The sequence below is a fragment of the Zophobas morio genome, unplaced genomic scaffold, assembly GCF_036711695.1.
Source record: "Zophobas morio isolate AGI-343-1 ecotype UQ-CSIRO unplaced genomic scaffold, CSIRO_AGI_Zmor_V1 ptg000021l, whole genome shotgun sequence".
In the NCBI taxonomy this organism is placed as follows: domain Eukaryota; kingdom Metazoa; phylum Arthropoda; class Insecta; order Coleoptera; family Tenebrionidae; genus Zophobas; species Zophobas morio.
In genome coordinates, this window is record NW_026972126.1 from 9,015,813 (window position 1) to 9,038,461 (window position 22,649).

The following is a 22,649-nucleotide window of genomic DNA, read 5'->3' on the forward strand; positions in this document are numbered from 1 at the left end:
AATTAAGAAGGTCTTCAACCTGCACAACTTAGTCGCAACTTTTTTTTGTCAGTGGAGGAATAAACGTTTTGTGCCCTCCACATATTTTGCGTTTTAGTTAGCGGTACTTTTCCAATCTTGGGGTCCACCATTTACATCTGAACGTATTCCACCACAAAAAAAACAAACATAATGTAGGGTTCCATTTTGTTAGACCATCACTGCCAAATTTTTAAATTTTTGAAATTTTTGCAGACTTTTCAATTTTTTTTTCACATGTTAATTTAAGGCGGGATGTTTGGGTTATCACAAAACTTAGAACAGAATTAGATTCTACAATATCGGATGGGAGCGAATTCCAACACTGAAAAAGTCGATTCGATATAAAATATTGTGTTACTGTAGTCCGAAACCTGCCGCTTAGCAATTTTAGGTAATGCGCTCTAGTTTTACTCGAAGTATTGAAGAGAAATAGATGTCTAATAGGTGACTTAGGGTCTTTGAGAAACCGAAATGTGAGAATTAGGTCTCATCTTTTTCGTCGCTCCGAAAATGGCGTCAGAACTATTAACAATAATTTGTCTTAATATTGTGGCCGAACTCGACCAAACGGTATTCTAGTGGCTCGCCTTTGTGCAGATTCTAAGAAGTGAATATCGTATCGGGGGTCCAGACAGGATTGGCAAATTCGAGAATCGACCTGACAAATAAGACTTGTAAAGTCTACTGACGATATTTACGTCGCTTCTGACAAACGTTTTGCTTAATAAGAAAGTCATTCTATTTGCCCTTTTAACAGTATGCGCTATATGTGCCGACCATGAGAGATTCGAGGTGACAAGTACTCCTAGATCTAAGTATGTTCAGATTTGCTCAGTTCAACGACATTTATCAAATACGTATGTTTCAAATTTGTGTTCTCAATATATATACAAATCCGAACACTTAGAAATACATATTTAGTGGAATTAACCATTAACCAATCAGAACTTGAATCACTGACTGCTAAAAGGTCAATATGTTTGAATTACTGCCAACATTATATAGTTTAATGTCATCCGCATACCTACATGGCAAATGGGGACTTAATAATTTTCTTTAAATCCTCGGCATAAATTATAAACAGTAGTGGTCTGAGGACGAACCCCTGCGGTACCCACTCAAAACTTCCATCCAATTTCTCAAAGCACCCTCAACTTTAACTTTAAACCTACGTTTAGATAGCAAAGCATCAATCCTCTGAAGAAGAAGTCCCCTAATACCCATAATGTTAGAGTTTTAACAAGAAGTGACGTTTTGGCACACGATCAAACGCTCTAGAAAGATTTAGATAGATAACGTCGACTGAATTCCCAAATCAAATTTCTTGTCCAGTTAGTCAGATAGCACAGGAGATTAGAGATGGTGGATTTACATGAAATAAAACCGTGCTGTTCTGCAGGAATAAGTTGCTGGTCTGCAAGAAATTGCATTAAGCGGTCGTAAATTATTGATTCCATTATTTTAATAACCAGCGATGTTAAGCTACTTAATTGGACGACAGTTGTTTCGATCAAACTTGTCGGCTTTTTTAAAAAATAGGGCGTACTGTGGCAGTTTTCCAGTCTTTGTTAGTTGTAGTTCTCCTAAATGAAACCGTTCTTCCTTTGGGGAGAGAACACATCTGCATATGAACCTTGAGTACTGAATGGTCAGAGATACTTATCGGGCCAAAATATTCCAGATTGGTTAATGAATTATCGTCTAAAGCTATAATTAAATCTAGAGTAGATGGGTTCTAGCCGGATGGATATCTAATAGGTTCAGTTACCAACTGGTTTAAATGGGAAGATAGTAACAGATCGACCAACAATTGAAAGGACGCCCCACAAACATGAGACGTATTTAAGGGTCAGACAACGTCGGGCATACTAAAGTCACCAAAGACCAACAACTTGTCGTTGTTGTCAGCTAACTCAGAAATATTTTGAAACAAAGTCCTATAGTGAATAAAGATAGATAAGGGACGTCTGTAGACACAACCCAAAAATAATTCAGCGAACTTTAAGAAAAGAGAATCAGTACCACCGGTATCAACGTGGTCAATTAGGTACATTTACTGCAGATTCAGAAAAGATATGATCACTAATGTATATGCACACACCCCCACCCCTTCGTCCAATGCGATCGCGTCTTATAATTTTATACCCATCTAAAGCAACCATACTGTCAGGTATAGCAGAATTTAACCAGGTTTCTGTCAATACGACCACAGAAGGATTGTTATTATGGATAAAGACAGTAAGATCGTCCAATGTTGGTATAAACTACAGGATTATCCATAAGAAGACAAATAGTGCTCAAGGACTAATCTATAGATATTTGGGATAGTCCGGAGGCATCAATATCTGCAGTATTTTTTACATTACGAAGCTTGTCAAGGGATATTTAATTTTACCTTAAAATTTTCTACATCTATATTTTATAGTCGAATGTTCCATAAGTGGATACAAGTGATACAGTAAGCTGTACACACCGTCAACATCAGCAGTGAACTTTTGAATTAAAGAAATAAGATTTTTCTCTCCAACGGCTTTCTCCATAGATTCTACAGTCTGGTCATAGTTAAGAGATATTGTTCAGTGTTACTAAGCAAATCTCTAGCAGGATCGAGCAGATCCGGTGTAGGCGTCAGAGTCTGAGTACAATCTGAATGACGCATTCTTTTGAAGTGTCGACTGGGGATGGCAGATCGAGGAGAGCAGACAGTTGTAGATCGTCCGGGTTACTCGGTTTATGATCTTTGTCGGAAGCATTTGTCAGTAACTTTAGGTTGGGGAGAGGTAACACTATTGGGACAACCGTTTCCACCGGGCAAACGTTATAATCAAAATGAATTATCTACCACAAGATCCACCAGGAGATGTAAAAATTCGGTTTGAAAATCAGAGGAAAACTCACCAACAGAGGATGGAAACCTCAGAGCAACCAACCACCTGCTCCGCTAGATCACTCGGAACTCCTATTTATCTAATTACAAAAAAATAAAACTTAAGTATAATTAATCAATTAATTTTAAACTTCTACAGTTTGCATTGGTAGCATGTTATCCATAACATAAGAAAGCACATACTTTTGGTCCTAAGAAAACCTCACAGTCTAAACAGCGATATTTCCACGACTTTAGTTTAATGGATATGTGAGGATACATTATTGACCAGATTTAAAAAATTCAAATTCTTGAGACCAAAATTTTTACCAAAAAGTTGTTGAAAATTGTTTCGATAGAATAATGTTTAATTTTGTTAAAACACTGTTGAATGAATTTTTTTTTGAGATGCGTTTGTTTGTATCTTTTAAGCCTTTTGGTGTATAGGCCAAGTTTCTGTAATAAAGTGTATTGTATTTGTAGTAGTATTGTGTTGCATTCATTATAATGAGTTGGCTGAAAATTATTTTTGGTCAATATCGAACGCATGCATGTAATGATATGTGGTGTTCTAACTTCTCTAAGGTATTGTGTGAGTTGACCTAGTTGTTTTCTAATGTTACTGATTCTATAATTTAATCTTGTTTCCTAATGTGGAGCAGAATAGATATGATTGCTGTTAGTATTTATTATGTCTTTGCACGTATTGGTTTGAATACAACCTAAATATGCACGCTAAATAATTGTGTGAAGTTTTTCAAAAGAGATAGATCTTGTGAAATAGTTTGGTAAAATGTAAGAGTTCATTATCTCGACAGTTGCTGGAAATTTTTTAGAATGACGTTGGCTTGAAAATGAATGTAACGCCGTCATTTACTGTTTTGATCGATGTATCTTCATTGTTACAGCATGTGTTATTATTTTCTGTTAAACATAATGAATACTTTGTTATGTTTTGTGGTTGTGAATGATTGGTTTGACAAATTTGTTATTTATTTGTTATTTAAAAGTTATGTTGTGGCACCCGCGTTTACCCATGCGAATTATCCTGTGAAATGTGCTTCTTTGGAATTTTGGTATGATACTACCTTGTATTTGGTATTACTGAACAAGGAATAAACTTTATTTGTTTATCTCGCCTCGAAATTTGATGTTAGCTTAAAAAATTATTAAATAAATGTTTATTATAAGGAATAGTCAGAGCCAACGTTGTTTGTTCTTCGATTTTTGAAATTACCAATGGAAAATGCATGAAAGAGTTAATAAACAAAGCAATTTATCAAGTCCAGAACGGCTTATCTAATTGTATAATGTACAATGTATTGGTCACGCAACAGAAGGCGAGGGAAGTATTGTTTAAACTCTATATAAATTATTATTTCAGTTTGAGTTGGCAGCGTAGAAAACCCATTAGCAACGCATTTTATAACAGAGACTTCGCGGCGATGTTAATCGTTAAAATCGCGTTAGTTTTCAGAAAAAGTCGGTCTATGAATTTTGTATAATTTATCATAAAATCTTTGTCATTGCGCATCTATTGCTGCTAAAATTCTATTCTTATTTATTAAAATGGCACTGTAAATAATATTTTTTTATTCCTGTTATTTCTCCAAATGTTACCCACTATTCTGAAAATTAATTTCATAACTTACTAGGGGATTTTTGCGATCATAGGGTAGATAAATAAACTGATTCTAAGAATGCAAATTTTAATATATAAAATTTCAAATACTTTATAAATTTATTCCCACAACAACGAAAACATAAAAAATATTTGTAGGCGCATTTCGCCAATCACGTTGACATTATTTGATCTTCTCTATTTTTAGGAGACAAAATTAGTCAGATTTCATTTTCTTTTAAACAAATGCATATTTATTACCTGCCACCGCCGCTTATTCTGATCAACTAGCATCTGTGTTTAATAGTTCATTAGTCGATAGACGGAAACGGAAGACCTACTTTTTTGTACTCTTGGGGTCATAAAACATCGAGAAAAAATGAAAATAGCCATACATTTGATAAACGCTATTTTTTTACACAGAAATTTCCGAAACTTTTGGATCGATTTTATTGTCAAATTCATGACGCCCCCTCACCATTTTGCGTAGTCAAAGTTTTCTAAATTTTATAAAATGATCTACACCTTCGAGTCTTGTGCTCATGGCCTATGAATCCACCTTAATTTTTATCGCATTTGCTTTATGCAATAATTTCCTCGTTATTTCATGAAGCCAATACCTCGTGGGCCAGCAGGTCAGTTGATGGAATCTCGGACTGTTCCCCGTGTGAGTTCGACTTCCATCCTTGTAGCATCTGCATCGAATTATCTATATTTGTTACTTTTAGGGGTTAAAATAAAAAACGCGAAGTCAAATTTTATAATTGTTCAAAAAAACTGGACGTTGTATTTAAGAGATGGGGGAAGTTCTGTGTATATAACCTTAGATCAATTTTGGTCTAGTTTTCATCGAACGTAACGTCCAACATCGCTCTACGTCATTTTTTCTTTGATCAGTTATGAAATGGTTCACTAACAATTTATTCTACAACAGATTTCCACTTTGTTTCTCTTTCATACTTATAAATGTTTCATGATCACTTTCCACTCTACCGTGCTCAAAACATTTCACCAGCACATTATTTTCCTCATTCTACTAATGTGAACATAATTTGATTTCACATTACCAATTTTTGAAAGGTCGAGCAAATTCAAGTTTACTTTTAAAATCTATGCACTTTCACAGCTAAGATCGTGAGATCGAATAAAATTATGGATTTTCTCTGCTCTGTTAATTATCCAAAAGGACAAAATACAGGGTTTTTATATATGATTCTAAGGGAGTAGTTGAGCATGGATTTCAAAAAATTATGCCTGATTATGACAGTTCTCACTTGTCATTTGTAACCTGCGATTCAAAGTCACCGTTTTTATTGTTTTAACGTTTTTCAAGTGTGAATTACAGTAAGTCTCGTTGATCCAAGCTCAAAACAACAAAGTAGAAAGTAGTTGTTTTAAAAACTCTTGGTGCGTGCGCGCGAAAATGTTTGTTTTTGTGCAAGGAAGCGACGACCGTGGAAACGGTTTATTCTGTTGAAGAAGATACTTTCATTGCGTGATTTGATAATTCAAGAAACATCGTTAGAGGCTCACGTTGGAGGTGTCATCAACAGATTTGTTCCGACCGGCAGTGTCGACAAAGGGAAATCTCCTGGAAGACCTTCAGTATCTGAGGAAGTTGTTTGACAAGATTTCCTCAGCAGTCAGGCGTTCCTGCTGCAACATGAAATTGAATGTGTCCGAAGTATTGACGAAAGGATGTTACAGAACATCTTTGAAATTAAAAAAAGAGCGTGAACAAAATGGTGAACATTTTCAATATTTACTGTGATGTTTAATGGCAATAAATTTGTTTAATGAATTAGTTTTATTTTTTAATATGATATGAAACATTTAGGCAACCAGTTATACAAATGCATGTGGTATTTATCGCGCGAGTCCTTGGACATTTAATAAAGTCCAAAACTGAGAGGCGGCATGTTTCAATGACTTATTTCGACCTTATAATTACTTATAGAAACCCTGTAAAATGCTGTGGTGGTCAAAATTCATTACTACATATGACATAACAAGGCTAAAGAGAATTGTAAATTTCTTTTGGAAGGAGTTAAGGTTTCGATAGTACTTTTATATTGGAGAACAGTCGGTAAACAACTTTTATTCATTTTTCAACTCTAGTAAGTTCGTAAGGTGTGATGTGTTCTTTCAAAACTTGGTATGTTTCTTATGGTTACTTTGGACCTATGTGGTTACCTTTGATATGTACCACGATAAAACCACTAACATGAGATAGGTAATCACACGTCGCTAGTGTTAGCTTCAGATCTGAATTTGGACAGGTACCTATTTCGAAAAAAAAACTTTCAAAATTTCAGTGCGGTTAATCAACTGACAAAAAAAAACCTTAGCTAAAATAATTATTGTTAACAAAAAGTCCATAAATGTGTCTAAAAGATTAAAGTTAAGTGACACCGTATCCTAAATTTTTATCAGTAACTTGAATAGTTGTCGGTATGGATCTACTTTACGTTCCCTAAGTTTAAATTACATGTTCTAAACGGCTAATTAATGACACACAACATAGAATCGATAACCAAGCACTTTGAATTAATTTGCTTAATAAAGCTAATAAAATCACCAACAACGCTTCCGCAAAAAGTAATCAATACCGTACTTTTTGCCACGTCACCTTGATGACGAACTCAACTCGGTAATAAAAGTGGGGCATAAACAGTAATTACAACCAACCTAAATGCGTATCCATCCACATCCACATTAAATGAAAAAATGTAAGCCCCATAGGTAGGTAATTATTAATAAACAAACGATGGAGATCCTCAAGACAGCGCTCCGTATTGGCAAATTTAGTGCCAGGACAAATTTCTAGGCACACGTTTTGAGTGTAAGTAAATTTTGAAACTGAAAAGGGAGGGCCCTAAGACATCTTTTCTAGCTGATTTTGATCATGAAATTTTGGGACAATATCAAAAGCTGCTGCTTAGTCAAAAGCAGTTCAGTGTTTCCAGTTTTTCCGTATAAATACAGTTGTTTAGATATACATATCGAAATCCAAATTTGCAGTCTCGTATTCTAATACCTGTGAAGCGCCAGACAAACTAGATTTATCAGTACTGTTCAATGCTTAGGTACCGTAAAAGTTTAAAGTATTATAGGACGCTATAATTAATTTTCCAGACTTACTTTAATTTATTAGTACAATTAAGTCAAAATGAGTAACTGTGTCAATTTTTAAATAATATGCTCCTTTAATAGTAACACGATGATATTTAATATTGCTTTATGAAATAACGCACGAAAGAATTTAAATTACACATATTTTGAAGAATTTAATATGTTAGCCATAATAAATACCTTATCAATGGACTGTATGACCCTTGATACGTATTTAAATATAATTCTTCACTTGTAACCAAGGCACGTTCGCAGGGCGTGTCGCAGACACATTTTGCTGGATATAAAGAAATCAATATTGCAGCATCTTTCTCTGATGTTTTTTCCTTAGTGTTGAAGTTTTATTTATTCAACTACCACTGAGAAGTAAAGAAAATAATTATACGTTATACAAGAAAAACGTAATCAAACGAAGATTAGTTTTTATGTTGGTACTATTAGTGAGCGATTGTTTCTAATAAATGCAAAAATATATATACAGAAGGCCAACAACTTTTCTTTTATTTAATTAATGTTAAATTAAATGTAACAACGTTGGTAATTTTAACGAGCATTGTTACGATTAGAAACAAGACCTATTATTATAAAGCAAATTTGTGGTAGGTACTGATTTTTTTAAAATATTTAATCGTTTTTGTTACAGCATTACAAGTGACAGTTCTAGAACAAAAATAAATAAGTAAATAAAAGTTGTTGCAATCACCACCTTGCCGACGTGACCACTTTCAACGTGTTGCTTCTGTGCATAAGTCTCAGAACTTCCCTTCAACACAACTTCGTAAGGGGAGTACCAGCCATCATAGTACAGAGGCACAACATATGTGTACCTGTATTTTGCTTCTAAAGCGTGATTTTATAAAAATGTCTAATTGTTCCAGGTCTAACCTTTCATTAAAATCTACATCATAATTAGCATCATCTGCCTAATCGACAAACTCCCAAATTTTATTCTTGAAATTTGTTATTATTTCAGAAGCCTTTTTCCTTTGATACCTACTTTCGCTGCAAATGCCCTTTTCAGCTTTACGTCATTTACTTGAATAATATTATGACAGTGTTCGTTTCCTTTCAGGCAAGTAGTTTTCCACAAGGTGGTCTAGGTTTCCTTTTTGTCGACAGTTGGTTTTTAGTTAGTACCAAGTACAGAAAAGATAACACAATGGATAGTTCAATTTGTAGAATACCCACCCGGTAAGTGGGAGAGGTGGGTTCGAATCCCACTCCGGCTGCATATTTCTCCTCATTTGCAAAAAAAACCTCACATCTCGTTTCGTTTCGAATTTCTTCTTATTTAGAGTCCATAACTTGTAATAAAGTAGCTCGAAAAATTATAGGAATACATATTTTTCTGATCTAGAGTCGAATTTATTTCTCTGTGGATTCTTGATTAGTGCGTACTAATAATAACCGTTGCACTTAAATTGCTCAAGGTAACTGACATTTGGAATTTTATGAAACCATTTTGTGTATGAATCATTCCATTTAAACAAAAACCAAATTTTTTCTGAATGAAAGCAGTTTACTCTTCTCCCCTTTTTGTTATCGACGTCTTATAAATTAAATAAGATCATGACATCCATAAATCTTAGAATTTTCGTCTTAAAAATATTAATGAATTTCTCGGTATCTGGTTCCAAGCTTTAAACGATGGGTGAAAGAAATCCTTGGAAACATTATTTGTTGCTCAGACTATCCTTTTTAAATTTAAGTAAATAAAGTTATCTTATTGTGTAACGTAATGGCTTTATTATATGATAAAATGTTGTAGTTTTTTTTATTTGAGAAATGTATACCTATAACATATGGTGGGTTGTGTTAAAGATACATTTTTATGAAGCACACATAATTCCACAGCAATAAATCACCATTATTTGGAGTTTATCTAGTTATGAATCACTGTTTTAGCTTTTACTATCGGAGGTAAAATGATTCAGAACATTCTAAGAAATTTTGTTCTTTTCCTCTGTATTGGTCATTTATAATTTTCATGAGTGTGCATGTCGTCAATTTTGATTACTATGAAAAATAAATATTGAGTTATAATGTGAATTTTATTGTATTTTATTTTAAAATAATACACACGAACGTATTGATCACAGCAGTAGGTCGATATGACATTACTGCTGATTTTAGTTGTGACTGCTATGTTGCAAGTGTGCTTTTAGCGGGGGCCTAACTAGTTTCCTGTGTTGGACATAAACGCCCAATGACGTCACAACTTCAATGTTTTCTTGTTACTAACTGCACAATTACACTGACAAAATCTGAAAAAGATTTGTTTGGGGGTGGACAAGTTTTGGTGTTTTGAAATCACTCTATAAATATAAATATGAAGTAACGAAATAACTCGTTGTATACGCCCAGCAGTGACGCCCAGTATGACACCGGACGCATGAATACTTTGACGTTTAAAGCATTGCCTATAAAATAGGCTGAGAATCGACGCACAGTGAGGCATTATAGATATTGGATAAAGTTTACATAGTTATGCAATTTATAGTCTATGCGTATAACAATATTTATTTATTTATTTATATAGTTAAAAAATAATATGGAACTTATTACCACTATCATAGGACCCTGTCATGTATAAGTTATGCACAATGCGCTATTTTTAACTTGCTTTTCTTAAGTTTACAATATCTGGAAATTTAAAAATATACCTTGTTATTCATTTTTTTTACAATTGGTCCAACACTAGATTCTTTCAAATTACGTAACATGGAAAAATATATTACTGTTGATAAAAACTACTATAGTGCTAAAAAACATAAATAATGTTTAGCATAAATAGACGTTTTTTTCGTTATTTTATATGTATTGTGATAACCCAAACATCCCGCCCTAAATTGACATGTGAACAAGTTTCTAAAAGTCCGCCAAAAAATCCAAAGATTCAAAAATTTGGCTGCGATCGTCTAACAAAATGGAACCTGGAATGAAATCAAATTAAACGTTCTGAATCAAGCAAATATTTGAATATCACAAATTTAATAAAAACAAAGAAAAATCTGAATTAAAGTAACTGTCATTACGGACGTGTGGCGGCACATTTAAAATTATGGCAGTCAACAAGAGAATAAGATTTTAATAAAACTCTATGTAGCGGCAGCAGCTCCAGAGCGCCTCCTGGTGAATGCTTATGACTCCAAAAGTTGAGGCCGCACCCGGGTCGCTATAAGAGTGTGGCGATCAAATTATATCAATTTCATTCTAGAACACAGCAAAACTACCCATAGGGGGTGGTGTAGCACGAGCGGAGTTTGGGGATCCTGCTGATTTCTATTCAAGACCTGCGTCTTTTGTGCAGATGGCAGGACCATCAGCTCGACAAGGAACCGCGCACTCCGCTTCCGCCATATGTTTCTTAATTCCATTTAAATGTTCAATTTCTATGACTCGAATATTAAACTACAACCGAACAAGTTTTAAAGTTGCAAAAAGAGCAATAAATAACATTTAAATTCGCCATACACTCTCGTGAAATTTGAAACAGCAAAGAATTCTTATCTGAGATTAAGATTGGACATCAGACAATTTATGATGGAAACATTAATCAACAAAATATTTACATGGTAAAAATACCGTGATTTGGTCATTCATGAAACATCGTTCGAGGCCCACATTAGAGATATAATCAACAGATTTGTTCAGACTGGCAATATCGACAAAGGAAAACCTTCAGTATTGTTGATAATTGGAGATGACTTGAGCAAAATTCGCAAACATCTTTGACAAGGTTTCCTCAGCACTCAGGAGTTCCTGCTGCAACATGAAATTGAACAATGGGTCCAAAATATTGACGAAAGGGTGTTACAGAACATTTTTTAAATTAAAAAAAGAGAGTGAACATGTGACGTTTAGTAAGGTCCAAAAGTGAGGCGCGACACGTTTCCATGACCTACTTCGACCTTATAATCATCTACATAAACCGTGTAAAATACTCTGGTAGTCAAAATTCATTACTACAAATAGCATAAGACAATTATAAACTTCTTTTGACAGTTTGATCTTCTAGCCATAACAGTGTGAAAAGAGTTCAAGTTTCGGTAGTACTTCTTATAATGGAGAACAGTTAGTAAACAACATTTATTCATTTTTCGATTCTAGTAAAGTGTGATGTGTTTTTTCAGAATATGAAATGTGTCTTATGGTTACTTTGGATTTATGTGGTTACCTTTGATATATACTACGAGAAAACCGTAACATAGTTAATCACACGTTGCTGATGTTAACTTCGGATTTGAATTTGGATACGTATTTCGAAAAAAAACCTTCAAAATTCAAGACTAATTTCAACTGACAAAAAAAAAACTTAGCTGAAATAATTATTGATTAATCTTGATTAATTTGGTTTTTTTTTCAAATTCAAATTTATTGTTCAAATGCTATTTGACCCCGCTGTTTTTTTTTCAGCGCGAAGTTTTAATTCAAATCTGGTCATCACAGTATACTACGAGATTCAATTTGTTATTCGCACCAGTGTTACTGAAGAAGCACTACAAAGTAAAATATTGTAGCACATCAATTTTCGATTTAAAACTCCAAGGTTGCTTTGAAACAAAAGATAAACATCATTGTAAAGGCTTTCAGAAAATGGCCAGCAACTTTTCTAATGGAATAATACCTACTGTAGTGTCCTGAATTTGAAATTTAATTTATTTGTTTTCTATGCGACGTAATTAAATGTTGCTTGCTTCATTGCTTGTAATTGTAATACTCATTCACATATTGTTATAAATTCGAGAAAGGTAGGATTTGAATTTTAATTAAAATAAGGGCACAATATCGCGTGGCGAAAGCGTAACACACGGCTTTAACTCAAAGTTGGTTTTTACGTACCCTAGCAGATGCTAAATTGAAAACTTAAGGGGAAGCCCCGCATTCGTATTAAAGGCGCAGCTTGGTTAAAAAGTCGGCAGTTTTGCGAAGACGAGGGTAGAGTGTAATATGCAGCAGGTTTTTTGGGTAACAGACTACGATAAGGAACTTGACTCTGGTTACAACGTCCTCTGCGGCATTTTACTAATTTCTCGTCGGCCACAATTTAAATTTTCAACCACATCATCGTAACAACTTGTGTATTCACATCCAGTTACTTTAATATCGATTTTTCCTGGGTGTATTTAAATTTTGGAAATTCAATTCACATACATTTCTTTTGATTCGTAACTTTTGGTTGCATTTTTGAAAGTTGGAGAGGGTTTTGCAGCTCGGATATAAATTTTTAAATAGTTTATTTCACAGTTTTTCTCCCTCAACAATGAAAAAATAAACAATTTGTCCTGTACATTTTGCATTTTGATTTACGCAAAAGAAACTCACACAATGTACGCCAAATTTTGAATTTTTGGCGGGTTTTTATAAACTTGATGGGTAAAACTCTATAATATATTTCTCAGTAAGTCAAATTTACACGACTCATTACACGGTGATTATGTACAAAATAGTTCCGGCGCAATCTGACTGGATTCTTTCGTTGACTGACTTCGTTTCTACGGCGGCCTCTATTTAAACACATTTCCCTTCTAGATGTTCCGCGATCGAGGTTTTTCTGGAGTACCCATCGCGACTTCCGCTTCCCAGCTTTTCTTTAGCGAACGCTGCCCAGCCGCCGTCACCGACGATGAGTCACCCATCATCGACGCACATACTAGAAAGCCCTGGAGAAAACCCACAGGTGTCGTACCGGAGCGGCGTATGGATTTAATTTGTAACAATATTTTTTAAATGTATCTGAGATATTTGTTCTTATCTTTATACAGTTGTACTCAAAAATTAAAATATAAAAAGTAACTGATATTTTTGTTATCATGGAAAATATAGTTTAAATGCAACAGTGTTTACTGTTGTCAAACAAATATTACAAAAAAAAGTTGAGAGCATAGTTGTCCCCTATTTAAAACCAACCCCTTGAATACCTATTCTTAGAAAAATTTCTTAATTTGAAAGTTGATATTTTTTGGGGCGATTTTCAAATTTTCCACATTTGTAAATCGTACAAAATGCAATTTCTTTTTTCTCTAATAAGGTCACATGACGAAGATAGAAATGCGCAGTTTAAGTACTTAGGTTAGATGTTAAATCACACGACTTCAATTTAGAGTTTTATTTCAAAAAATTGGTTGAAGGTTATTTAGACAGGACTTTCCTTTTGGTTGCGCGAAATTTTATTTATTTTATGGTATGTAAGTAAAAACATACCAGTCACAATGTAAGACAAAAAGTGACCCATGACTCCCATGACGAGATCGAATCGGTGACCTTCGTGTTACTGGCAGGACGCAGGACGCCGGATAGAACGTATTACAATACTTCCTTATTAGATTATGCGCGGAAAGTAAAAATGTACAGGGGTATTAAAATAAAATATATCATAAAATAGTCATTTTGTGTTATGTAATGTTACGTAAATACAAATAAATTTTCTCGAATAATAATATGAAATTAAAATTATACAGTAAGTTTAGTAGGTAAGTAATTGTAACGGCATGAAAGCTATATATAAAGTAAAATTTGTTATGTTATCGACAAAAATGTACTAAATTTCAGTTTTATTTACACGCCATTTACGATTTGGTTAGTTGTTAAACATATTCAGTTCTTTTGTTGTATAATATACCATTTGTATGTACTAGACTAGAAGACATCTACTGTTAATTTCTATGTACACAAATATTTTCTTGACTATTTACATGCAAAATGCAGTCTTTGTACACAGAATGTAATAAATTTAGTTTCACAAAAAAATATCAAATGTTTTATTTACTTTACCCGACGTTGAAGTCCTAACCAAAAGCCTTTTTCAGCCGCCATATTTATGGCTTTCCTATTAAAACGAATTGGAATTTGTGTTTTCTCAACTGGAATTAATTCAAAATTGGAGATAATGTGGTAAAAGAGAAGCTTAGTTTCCATTAACGCGAATCTCGACCCAATGCAATTACGTGGTCCCAATCCAAACGGAAAGAATGTGTACGGTTTGATCTTGTTTTTGTTCTCGTCACTGAAGCGTTCGGGATCGAATCGTTCTGGCTCTGGATAGTATTGTGGATCTCGTTGAATTGGGTACATCGGTAGAGATATTACGTCACCTTTGTCTAAATGAACAGGTTTCTCATTTGGTGTTTTTGGCTCGATGGTGTAGGGTTTAGTGCAGATTCTGTCAGTGGCTATAGCATTTGGCCATTTTCTTAACGTTTCTATGAATCATAGATTAACAAAAATAGATTAATAATGATAACGATACTAACCTGATACTACCATATCCATGTATTTCATTGTTGTTAATGCTTCGTACGTAATTTTTCCGTTACATTTTTCATTCGTGGCGTCTACTTCGTCCCTAAGCTTCTGTTGTATTTCTTGATTGATGCCTAATTCGTAAGCCATAAAGCACATGAGCGAAGAGACAGAATCGAATCCAGCAAAGAAGAATACAAAAGCTTGAGCAGTAATGTCGTCGTCTGTTATATCACTCTTTCTCAATTTTTGGTTTTTACCAACTTCTGATTCTTCCACCGTAGCAAAGCCAGTATCCGGTAAAGTAGTGTGGTCGTCTTCGCTATGTTTATTTTTTCTTGCTTCAAGCATCAATCCAATCATATCAGGTCGTTTGGCACCGTATTTTTCTCTGCTTTCAATATTTTCTTTGATTATTCTTCCAAAAAAACTCGTCATTTTATCAGAGAAAAAACTCACTTTGAATAACTATAATTAAATTATTGTGTAAGAACTTATCCAGGTAAAAACTATACTTACCTTTAGTAATTTGGGCAGGAGGATGTACCCCATAAACACGAGAATTGTCCGTATATTTGTAAAATCCGTAGCAAATTTTCCCATTGTATAAAACTCATTATTGTGTTCTTTTAGAGAATCACATTCAAATCCAAACACAGTATTAGCAATAACGTCATTTGCAAACCTTGAAGTAACATCTCTCATTTCCACTTCGATTACGTCTTGATTTTTTTGAAGGAAATATTTTACAAATTGTTCTCCATTTTCTGACATTAAAGAAAACATACTCTTCATTTTACTACTGGTAAATGTTGGACTAAGAGTGGACCTCATCTCCCTCCACTGCATCCCATTAAGTGCAAATAAATTCCGACCAAACAGAGGGTCCGCATCTGGATCTATGAAACCTACATGGTCCAAGAAATGATCAAAATCTTTCACTGTGATTTGCTTGATGAGTTCTGGATCTCTTAACATAAGAGCTGGTCGAAGAAACTGGTATGTGCCAATGTACCTGGTTGTTATCGAAATAATGTTTTTGTTTGGTATAAATAATGGTACTTGCCTTGAACCTTCACCAGAATTATACATTTCTTGCGCCATTTCAGGAGCTGATCGTTTACGAGAAAGCATGGGCCACATGTTTCCCAAGATAAACATTGGTTTTAATTGTGGTACTCCTTTTCTAATCCAGTAAGCATGACGTCTATTCAGTATCCAGTATCCAAGTGCCGTTAGGACCGCAACGGCAAGTAATATCCACATTTTTAAAAAATTATGTAACACGATCCAAAAAGAAGACCGAAATTGTATACTTTATCTTCACCAAATCGCACATCCGTGGTGTCTAATGTTTATTTAAACAGTGACGAGTGTTGTCCTTGATGAGGCTTACTGATCACGTTGTAAACTTAAATGTGAACAGATTCGACGCGACAAAACATGCGTAATTAACAAAGGCAACTTCACTACAGTAAAAGTTGTTTAAGCGAATTTTTATCATACATTGTTTAGTACTTATATTTGTGATTAGGTACAAGTATTTTGTTTTGACTAAGTTTATCTGAACTGAAATTTCCAACTATACAGGTACTGACGGAATTTCGTACGATTAGGTTTTTTCTTATTAGACAGGGTAAGAGACGACTTTCACAGTTTTATTATCCATTCACGGTCTTTATATAGTAAAGTAGGCTTTGATATTTTTTCTTTAAGTTGGATAAACTGATTTGATGATTTAGTTTTTTGTCAGTCAGTAGTCTGATTGACATTTGCTTTGAGCTGGATTGCCACTTTTCTACTTCATTTATTAGATCAGAATTATTAGACATAATTTTTTAATCAAGCAAACAAATGTTTTAATTTTGTCAGCATAGATAATTTGTCATTGTGACAGATTCACAGATCATTGCGACATTATTTAAAAAGAAAATGCCTAAAAGAGTTTTACTGCAACAAAAAACTGCAATAAAAAGATATTTTTTGCAGTTTCGAAAAGACAGGCCCGATCTAAAAAAATACGATGTAAAAATACGCTGTAAAATATTTTTTAATTTTACAGACCTGCAACGATAAATTTAGCAACTTAATGAACGAATATTTCACTCTAGATACTCTTTTGGCATATTCTAGGGAACAGTTGGAATTTAAAGGGGGGCGAACCACATTATACAAAATTCTTAAGTCAATGGGTTATAAACACAGGGAAGCAAATGGTCGCAAAATTCTATGTGAACAAAAACATGTCGTTGCAGCTAAAATTACTTTTTTGAGAACATATTTACAGTTTCGAAATTCTTGTGAAAATTTGACTTTCGTGTATCAAAATGGTTCGTCCATTCGTCGCGAGGTGCACGATACTGACCTAAAAAGCAATCCCACCAAAATTAAAAGTGAAGGATCAAGGTTTATTATTCTCCAAACGGTTGTTCAACGGGATTCTTGGATGGTTGTAACAATTTTTTAAATTCAAAAAATAACGATAGAGACTATCATAAAACGATGGACGGGACAATTTTTCAAAATTGGGTGTTTAATCAGCTCATTCCTACTTTGGCAAAGTTGAACCAAAAATGTGTGGTGGTTTTAGACAATGCACCGTATCATTCGGTTCAGTTGGATAAACCACCCACTTTATCTAGTAAAAAATGTGAAATGCAGGAATGGCTCTTTAAACATAGTGTTGAATTTGACAAACAATTTTCGAAGAAACAGTTGTGGGATTTAATTAAACCCTTCAGAAACAATAGAAAAAAAAGATATTTGGTAGACGAGACATTAAGAGAAAGGGGCCATGAAGTTCTTAGATTACCTCCGTACCATTGTCAATATAATCCAATTGAAATGGCGTGGGGATTTTGTAAGAACTATTACAACAAGCATATAGATTCTCACCCTTCATTAAAAAATAGGGTGGAGAATTTATGGCTTGAGGCGCTTTCTAAATGTACTCCAAGCATGTGGCAAAATTTTTGTAAACATTGTGAAAAACTTATTTTGGCAGATTGGGAAAAAAATATGGGAAATCTTTCGTACGAACCTATACCTCTTTTCATTATTTCGATAGGTGTATCTGATTCAGAATCTGAATTTGAAAATGACGGTGATGATAAAGATTTTCATAGCGAAATAATGGAAATGGAGTGAATTGTAGCTTGTCGGGGGGTGATATTTTTACGCATCTTTCGTTCTAAATTTACCAAGGTAGTATGTGAAAAACTACCTGACGCACAACAAAATAAGTATAATTTTAGTTAGATCATCCACGTTGTTACTTTGCACCAAATGTTAAGCATTTTCATTTTTTTTTTGTAACTCTTCATGGACCTGAAGAAGGCGTATAGTAACGTGTTTATTAATGAGCGTTTGCAAGTACTTAGTAAAAGCAAATAAAGAGCACTTACGTAAGCATTAGTAATAGCTGTATAGTTAAATAATTCAATTTAAGGCCGAAAAAATGTTTCAGAAGAGCTAAACCCATCAAAGCACTAGAGCAAGGTTGTTGTCTTTTACCAACCGTTTTAGTAGTCTTAGAAAAGTGAAAAAAGAAGTTGGAAGACATTGGAAGCAGAACGAACTGAGAATTAAAGTTGAGATGCTAAATGTGGTATGCGACAATAGTCGTATATAGAACCCCCATTCATATAAAAACAATGTTTAAATGAAATTTTATTGTTTGTTTCTTACATATGAAATAAACACTTACAAAAAGCCGAAAACTGTTTTAAATAGCGTAAAGTTTTTTATGCTTTCTAAGAAATGGATACTGTTAACTTGGTCATTGCTACTGAAAACTGAAAGTATCGGCAACAATGTTTATTTTCTGGCATATTTTTTAACCTTTAATTTAATAAAACATAACCTAACGAAAAAAGTTCAGGGAATTTAACATGTACGACATAAGTCATAGCATTCATCATAAGAAAGAAAATATCAATTTAATCTTAAAAGTGGAGATTAAATAACCTTTTAAGGGCATAATGATAGAAAATTCCAGTATAATATCATTAACTGACAGCATGATATTTCAGCTTGACAAATATTAAAGTTGTAGTTAATGAATTGTAGTTCCGATGAGAAATGATACATTATATTGCTTTATACCTACAAACCAAATTTATAATTTCACCCCAAATTAGTTTTTAAAAATTGAGTTTGTGATATGAGGTCCCAAATTCATTAAGTTCAGGTCGTGCAAAAATCTTACTGATGATTTGTTCTTACCTTGGAAGTTTAGCTCTCAAACTTGTGAGAGTATGTTTAGAAGCCTTAGATCAATGACCTCAACTTTTAGCACAATTTTTAATTTTAGTATAAGAGATATGTTGCATCGAAGTGACAGACTGCAAACTATAAACAACATTAAAAAAAATTTGGATAAAAAATTCGTTTTTCCGAGAGAAATCAGGAAAAAAGTTCAATCATGAAGAGAGACTTTGTGAAAAATGATGACTTAGGAAACATTTCAGATAAAGATATACAAAGCACCGTAGAATCAGCTTTACGGGATTGTCTGCGTGACACTGAAGATTTAGGAATGAAAGTGATAGATTTCAACTATGTATTTTTGCCTCCGTGTAAAGACAATGAATGCAATGACGAAGTTGAAGATGAAATGTTTAGTGAAGAACAGTGCGATCACATTGAAAATTGCAACAATTCTCAAATAGCCATGAAACGTAACTGTTTTCAAAGTTTGGAAAACGATCCAGTTGACCAAGATGAAGATTTACTGGATGATCTTTGCACAATTTCGTACGAATCTAAGAAATTTGACAGAGACATACACCTGAGAAGTTTTGATAGTGACGATATTTTTGTTGAGAAAGGTGATCTAGTCAGAATACGCTTAGATAATACAACAAAAGTTATAAAAAAGTCTTCACTTTGCTGGCTGTTAGACAATGAAAAGGATCGCGTCAGTGTGGATCATCTCAAAAGATTTATTCAAAATAAGAAATGTAATAGTAGTAGAGTTAACTTAGAAACAGATACCTGTCTTCAACATAAAGATGCATTTCAAATTCAAAAACCAGTCCAAATTGGAAAAAAAAAGAATCTATAATATATCAAGTGACTTATCTGATTTAGACAACCCAAGTAGTATCAAATATGATGACAGCACGGACACCGAAAGTTTGAATTCTTCCAATTATTCCGATGATTTGAATCCTCGTTTGAATCTCAAGGCTGAAAATAGTAAGACTGATCGTTCTAAACCAGACTTAAATATAGACGATTATATTATAGTACAATTAACAACTCAAAAACAAAACAAAAAATGTTACATTGGGAAAGTGGTATCACTTAACCCTATTTTTTGTGATTTTTTGAAAAGGAATCCAAAAATTCCGTATGCTTTTATGTTTCCGGACATTAAAGATCAGGGGGAGATCCGAGAAAATGAATATATAATGAAACCACCTCCACCTCAGGTACTCAGAAGAGGCAGTTTAGTTTTTGAAAAAAAATTATTGAAAACATATTTCATTAATTCTAGGTTTTTTTTTAAGTGATGTGATTAAAATTTGTGATAATGTAAGCTCAACCTGGGTCGAGATTTGTACAAGTATATATCGTAGATAATACTAAAGTAAGAAACTGTGCAAAATTCTAGGGGCCCATGAACACTTTTAAAGGGGAAAATTACCTCTGAAAATTTATCAAGTGGGGTTATCCACTCCTTTATTGTGCAAAAAAAATTCTTACGTGTTAAATTTTGCATTTCAAAAGTTTTTTTCTAATATGCTTCATTTGAAAGTTGTGAACAAAAAATTAAAAGTGTTATCATCTGTATTTATGGGTAGCTAGAATTTAGCACAGTTTTTTACTTCAACATCATCTACAATATAATACACAAATCTCGACTCAGGTTATGGAGTAAGTATTTTTTAAGAAATTGTTTTATTTTGTTATTTTGTTATGATCCAACAGAAATGCTTTACTTTTATGTTTAGAGTTACCATTTTGTTTAACATTTAATAAAATAAATGAAACTACTTGTTTTTTCTGTTTATGCTACCACAATAAATGAATAAACCCAATTTTTAAAAAGTTATGACCTCAGTTATTATTATAAGTTTGATTTAGTAGGTCAAACTTTAACATGATCTTGTATGCACAACACAGAGATGAACCTAATAGAATGATTTTGGACTATTTGGTATTCATTAATTACCTCTGTGAACGTATGAGCCAGTCGTTGTTGTCTTATGCTTATGAGTATGAGTCACTGATAAGTAGAGAGCGGAAAATATGCAGCAAAATTTTGGCAAATATGATCATAAGATATGCACCAAATTTATGCAAATATGCAGTAATTTTCTTAATATATGCAGAGATATGCAGTTGCATATGCTCCAAAAATAAAAAAAAAGCTTAATAACCCAACTAAATTTATTTACAAATTACAAAAACAGGTTTCCCGAGCTTACGTTTTATTACAAAAAATACATAAATCACATTGCAAGGTGTTTGATTACATCTCACTAACACATAAATCACATTTTTAAAGGTAATACTCTTATACTAAAAAATAAATATAAACAGAACAAATCAAAAAATAGAAGTAATCGACTATTTAATTTCTATTTTGGTAACAATTTATTTTTAAATATTTTTCGAATCTTCTAACAAAAAGTTTTCCCGTGATTTAAAAGTATGTATTTGTAAATAGAAAAACTGCATACTACGTCCACAGATGTAAAAATAGAGCAGGCGCGACAAAACACAACTCCTTCTTGAAGAATAAGTTCAGGAAAAGGTTTAATCCATAAATTAATTTAAGTTATCTTCGACATATTGACACACCTGTATTACTTTAAATGCTTTCAATGCAAACTCACGATGAAAAATAATAGGATAACGTGTCTTCGACCACCATAAAACATACCATTAATACACTTAAGTAACGAACAAAAATATTGGGAATGAACCGTATTTCCAAAAGTAATTAGGGCCTGAATTTACCTGGAAGGATGGCTTAACACCCAGTGGATTCTCTAAACTACCATATAACCTAAACATTTCCTAGTTATTTGAAGCTCAGGAGAATATGAAATTTCGTCTTTCTAGTTAAATGCCAAAAGAATAACATTTTTTTTAAATTAGCACAAAAATTGATAAATATGCAAAATATGCACCCGATACGTGAAATATGCAGCAGAAGGCAAATATATGCAAATATGCAATTTTTTTATAGCTGCATTCATTTTTAATTAGCATGATTCGTTCACATACAAAATATCAAGACTTATATGCAAAAAATATAGGATATGCAAATTTCATAAAATCCGCTCTCTACTGATAAGTAAAAACTGCTGACGTAACTAAAAATATCCTTGGCCTCATGTACTTTTATTTCGTAAAGTCAAAAGCAAAATTTCATAATATAATTTATTAAAAAGTTAATAATAATATATAATAGATATAATTTATTAAATCTTTGAGTGATTTAAACGAACTAATTTGTACACACCAGACATTTTTAATTTCAAAATTAAAATAGACCATAAGGTTTTCTGACTGAATGTGCAAAAAATCTAGAATATTGCATATGTCCACTTTTAGAACAAACATTTGACCCAAGAAAGTGTAAAATTCGAACGTATACTTACTCTATTGATTTATACATCTAAAACCTCGATTTCAGAGTAGCGTTCTTTTTGTTAGTAAAATCAGATTTTTTTTCTTAAATATTTCAGTTTGTTGCTTAGCAGCACAATACATTTTATTTATTTATTTTTTTCGTCTAAAGGGAAAGCACTT

The 22,649-nt window shown here is 33.2% G+C and overlaps 1 protein-coding gene across 1 annotated transcript; it reads right to left on the reverse strand.

The window, feature by feature from the left end:
* Nucleotides 1–14,350: 14,350 nt before the first annotated feature.
* On the reverse strand, nt 14,351–16,342 carry LOC135132650 (cytochrome P450 9e2-like). The gene is made up of 4 exons (XM_064060800.1): nt 15,949–16,342; nt 15,402–15,897; nt 14,894–15,350; nt 14,351–14,842 (listed from the first exon to the last, which is right to left on the reverse strand). The coding sequence occupies exons 1-4, from the start codon at nt 16,146–16,148 to the stop codon at nt 14,406–14,408; spliced, it is 1,590 nt and encodes a 529-aa protein (XP_063916870.1). The 5' UTR covers nt 16,149–16,342; the 3' UTR covers nt 14,351–14,405.
* Nucleotides 16,343–22,649: the final 6,307 nt, after the last annotated feature.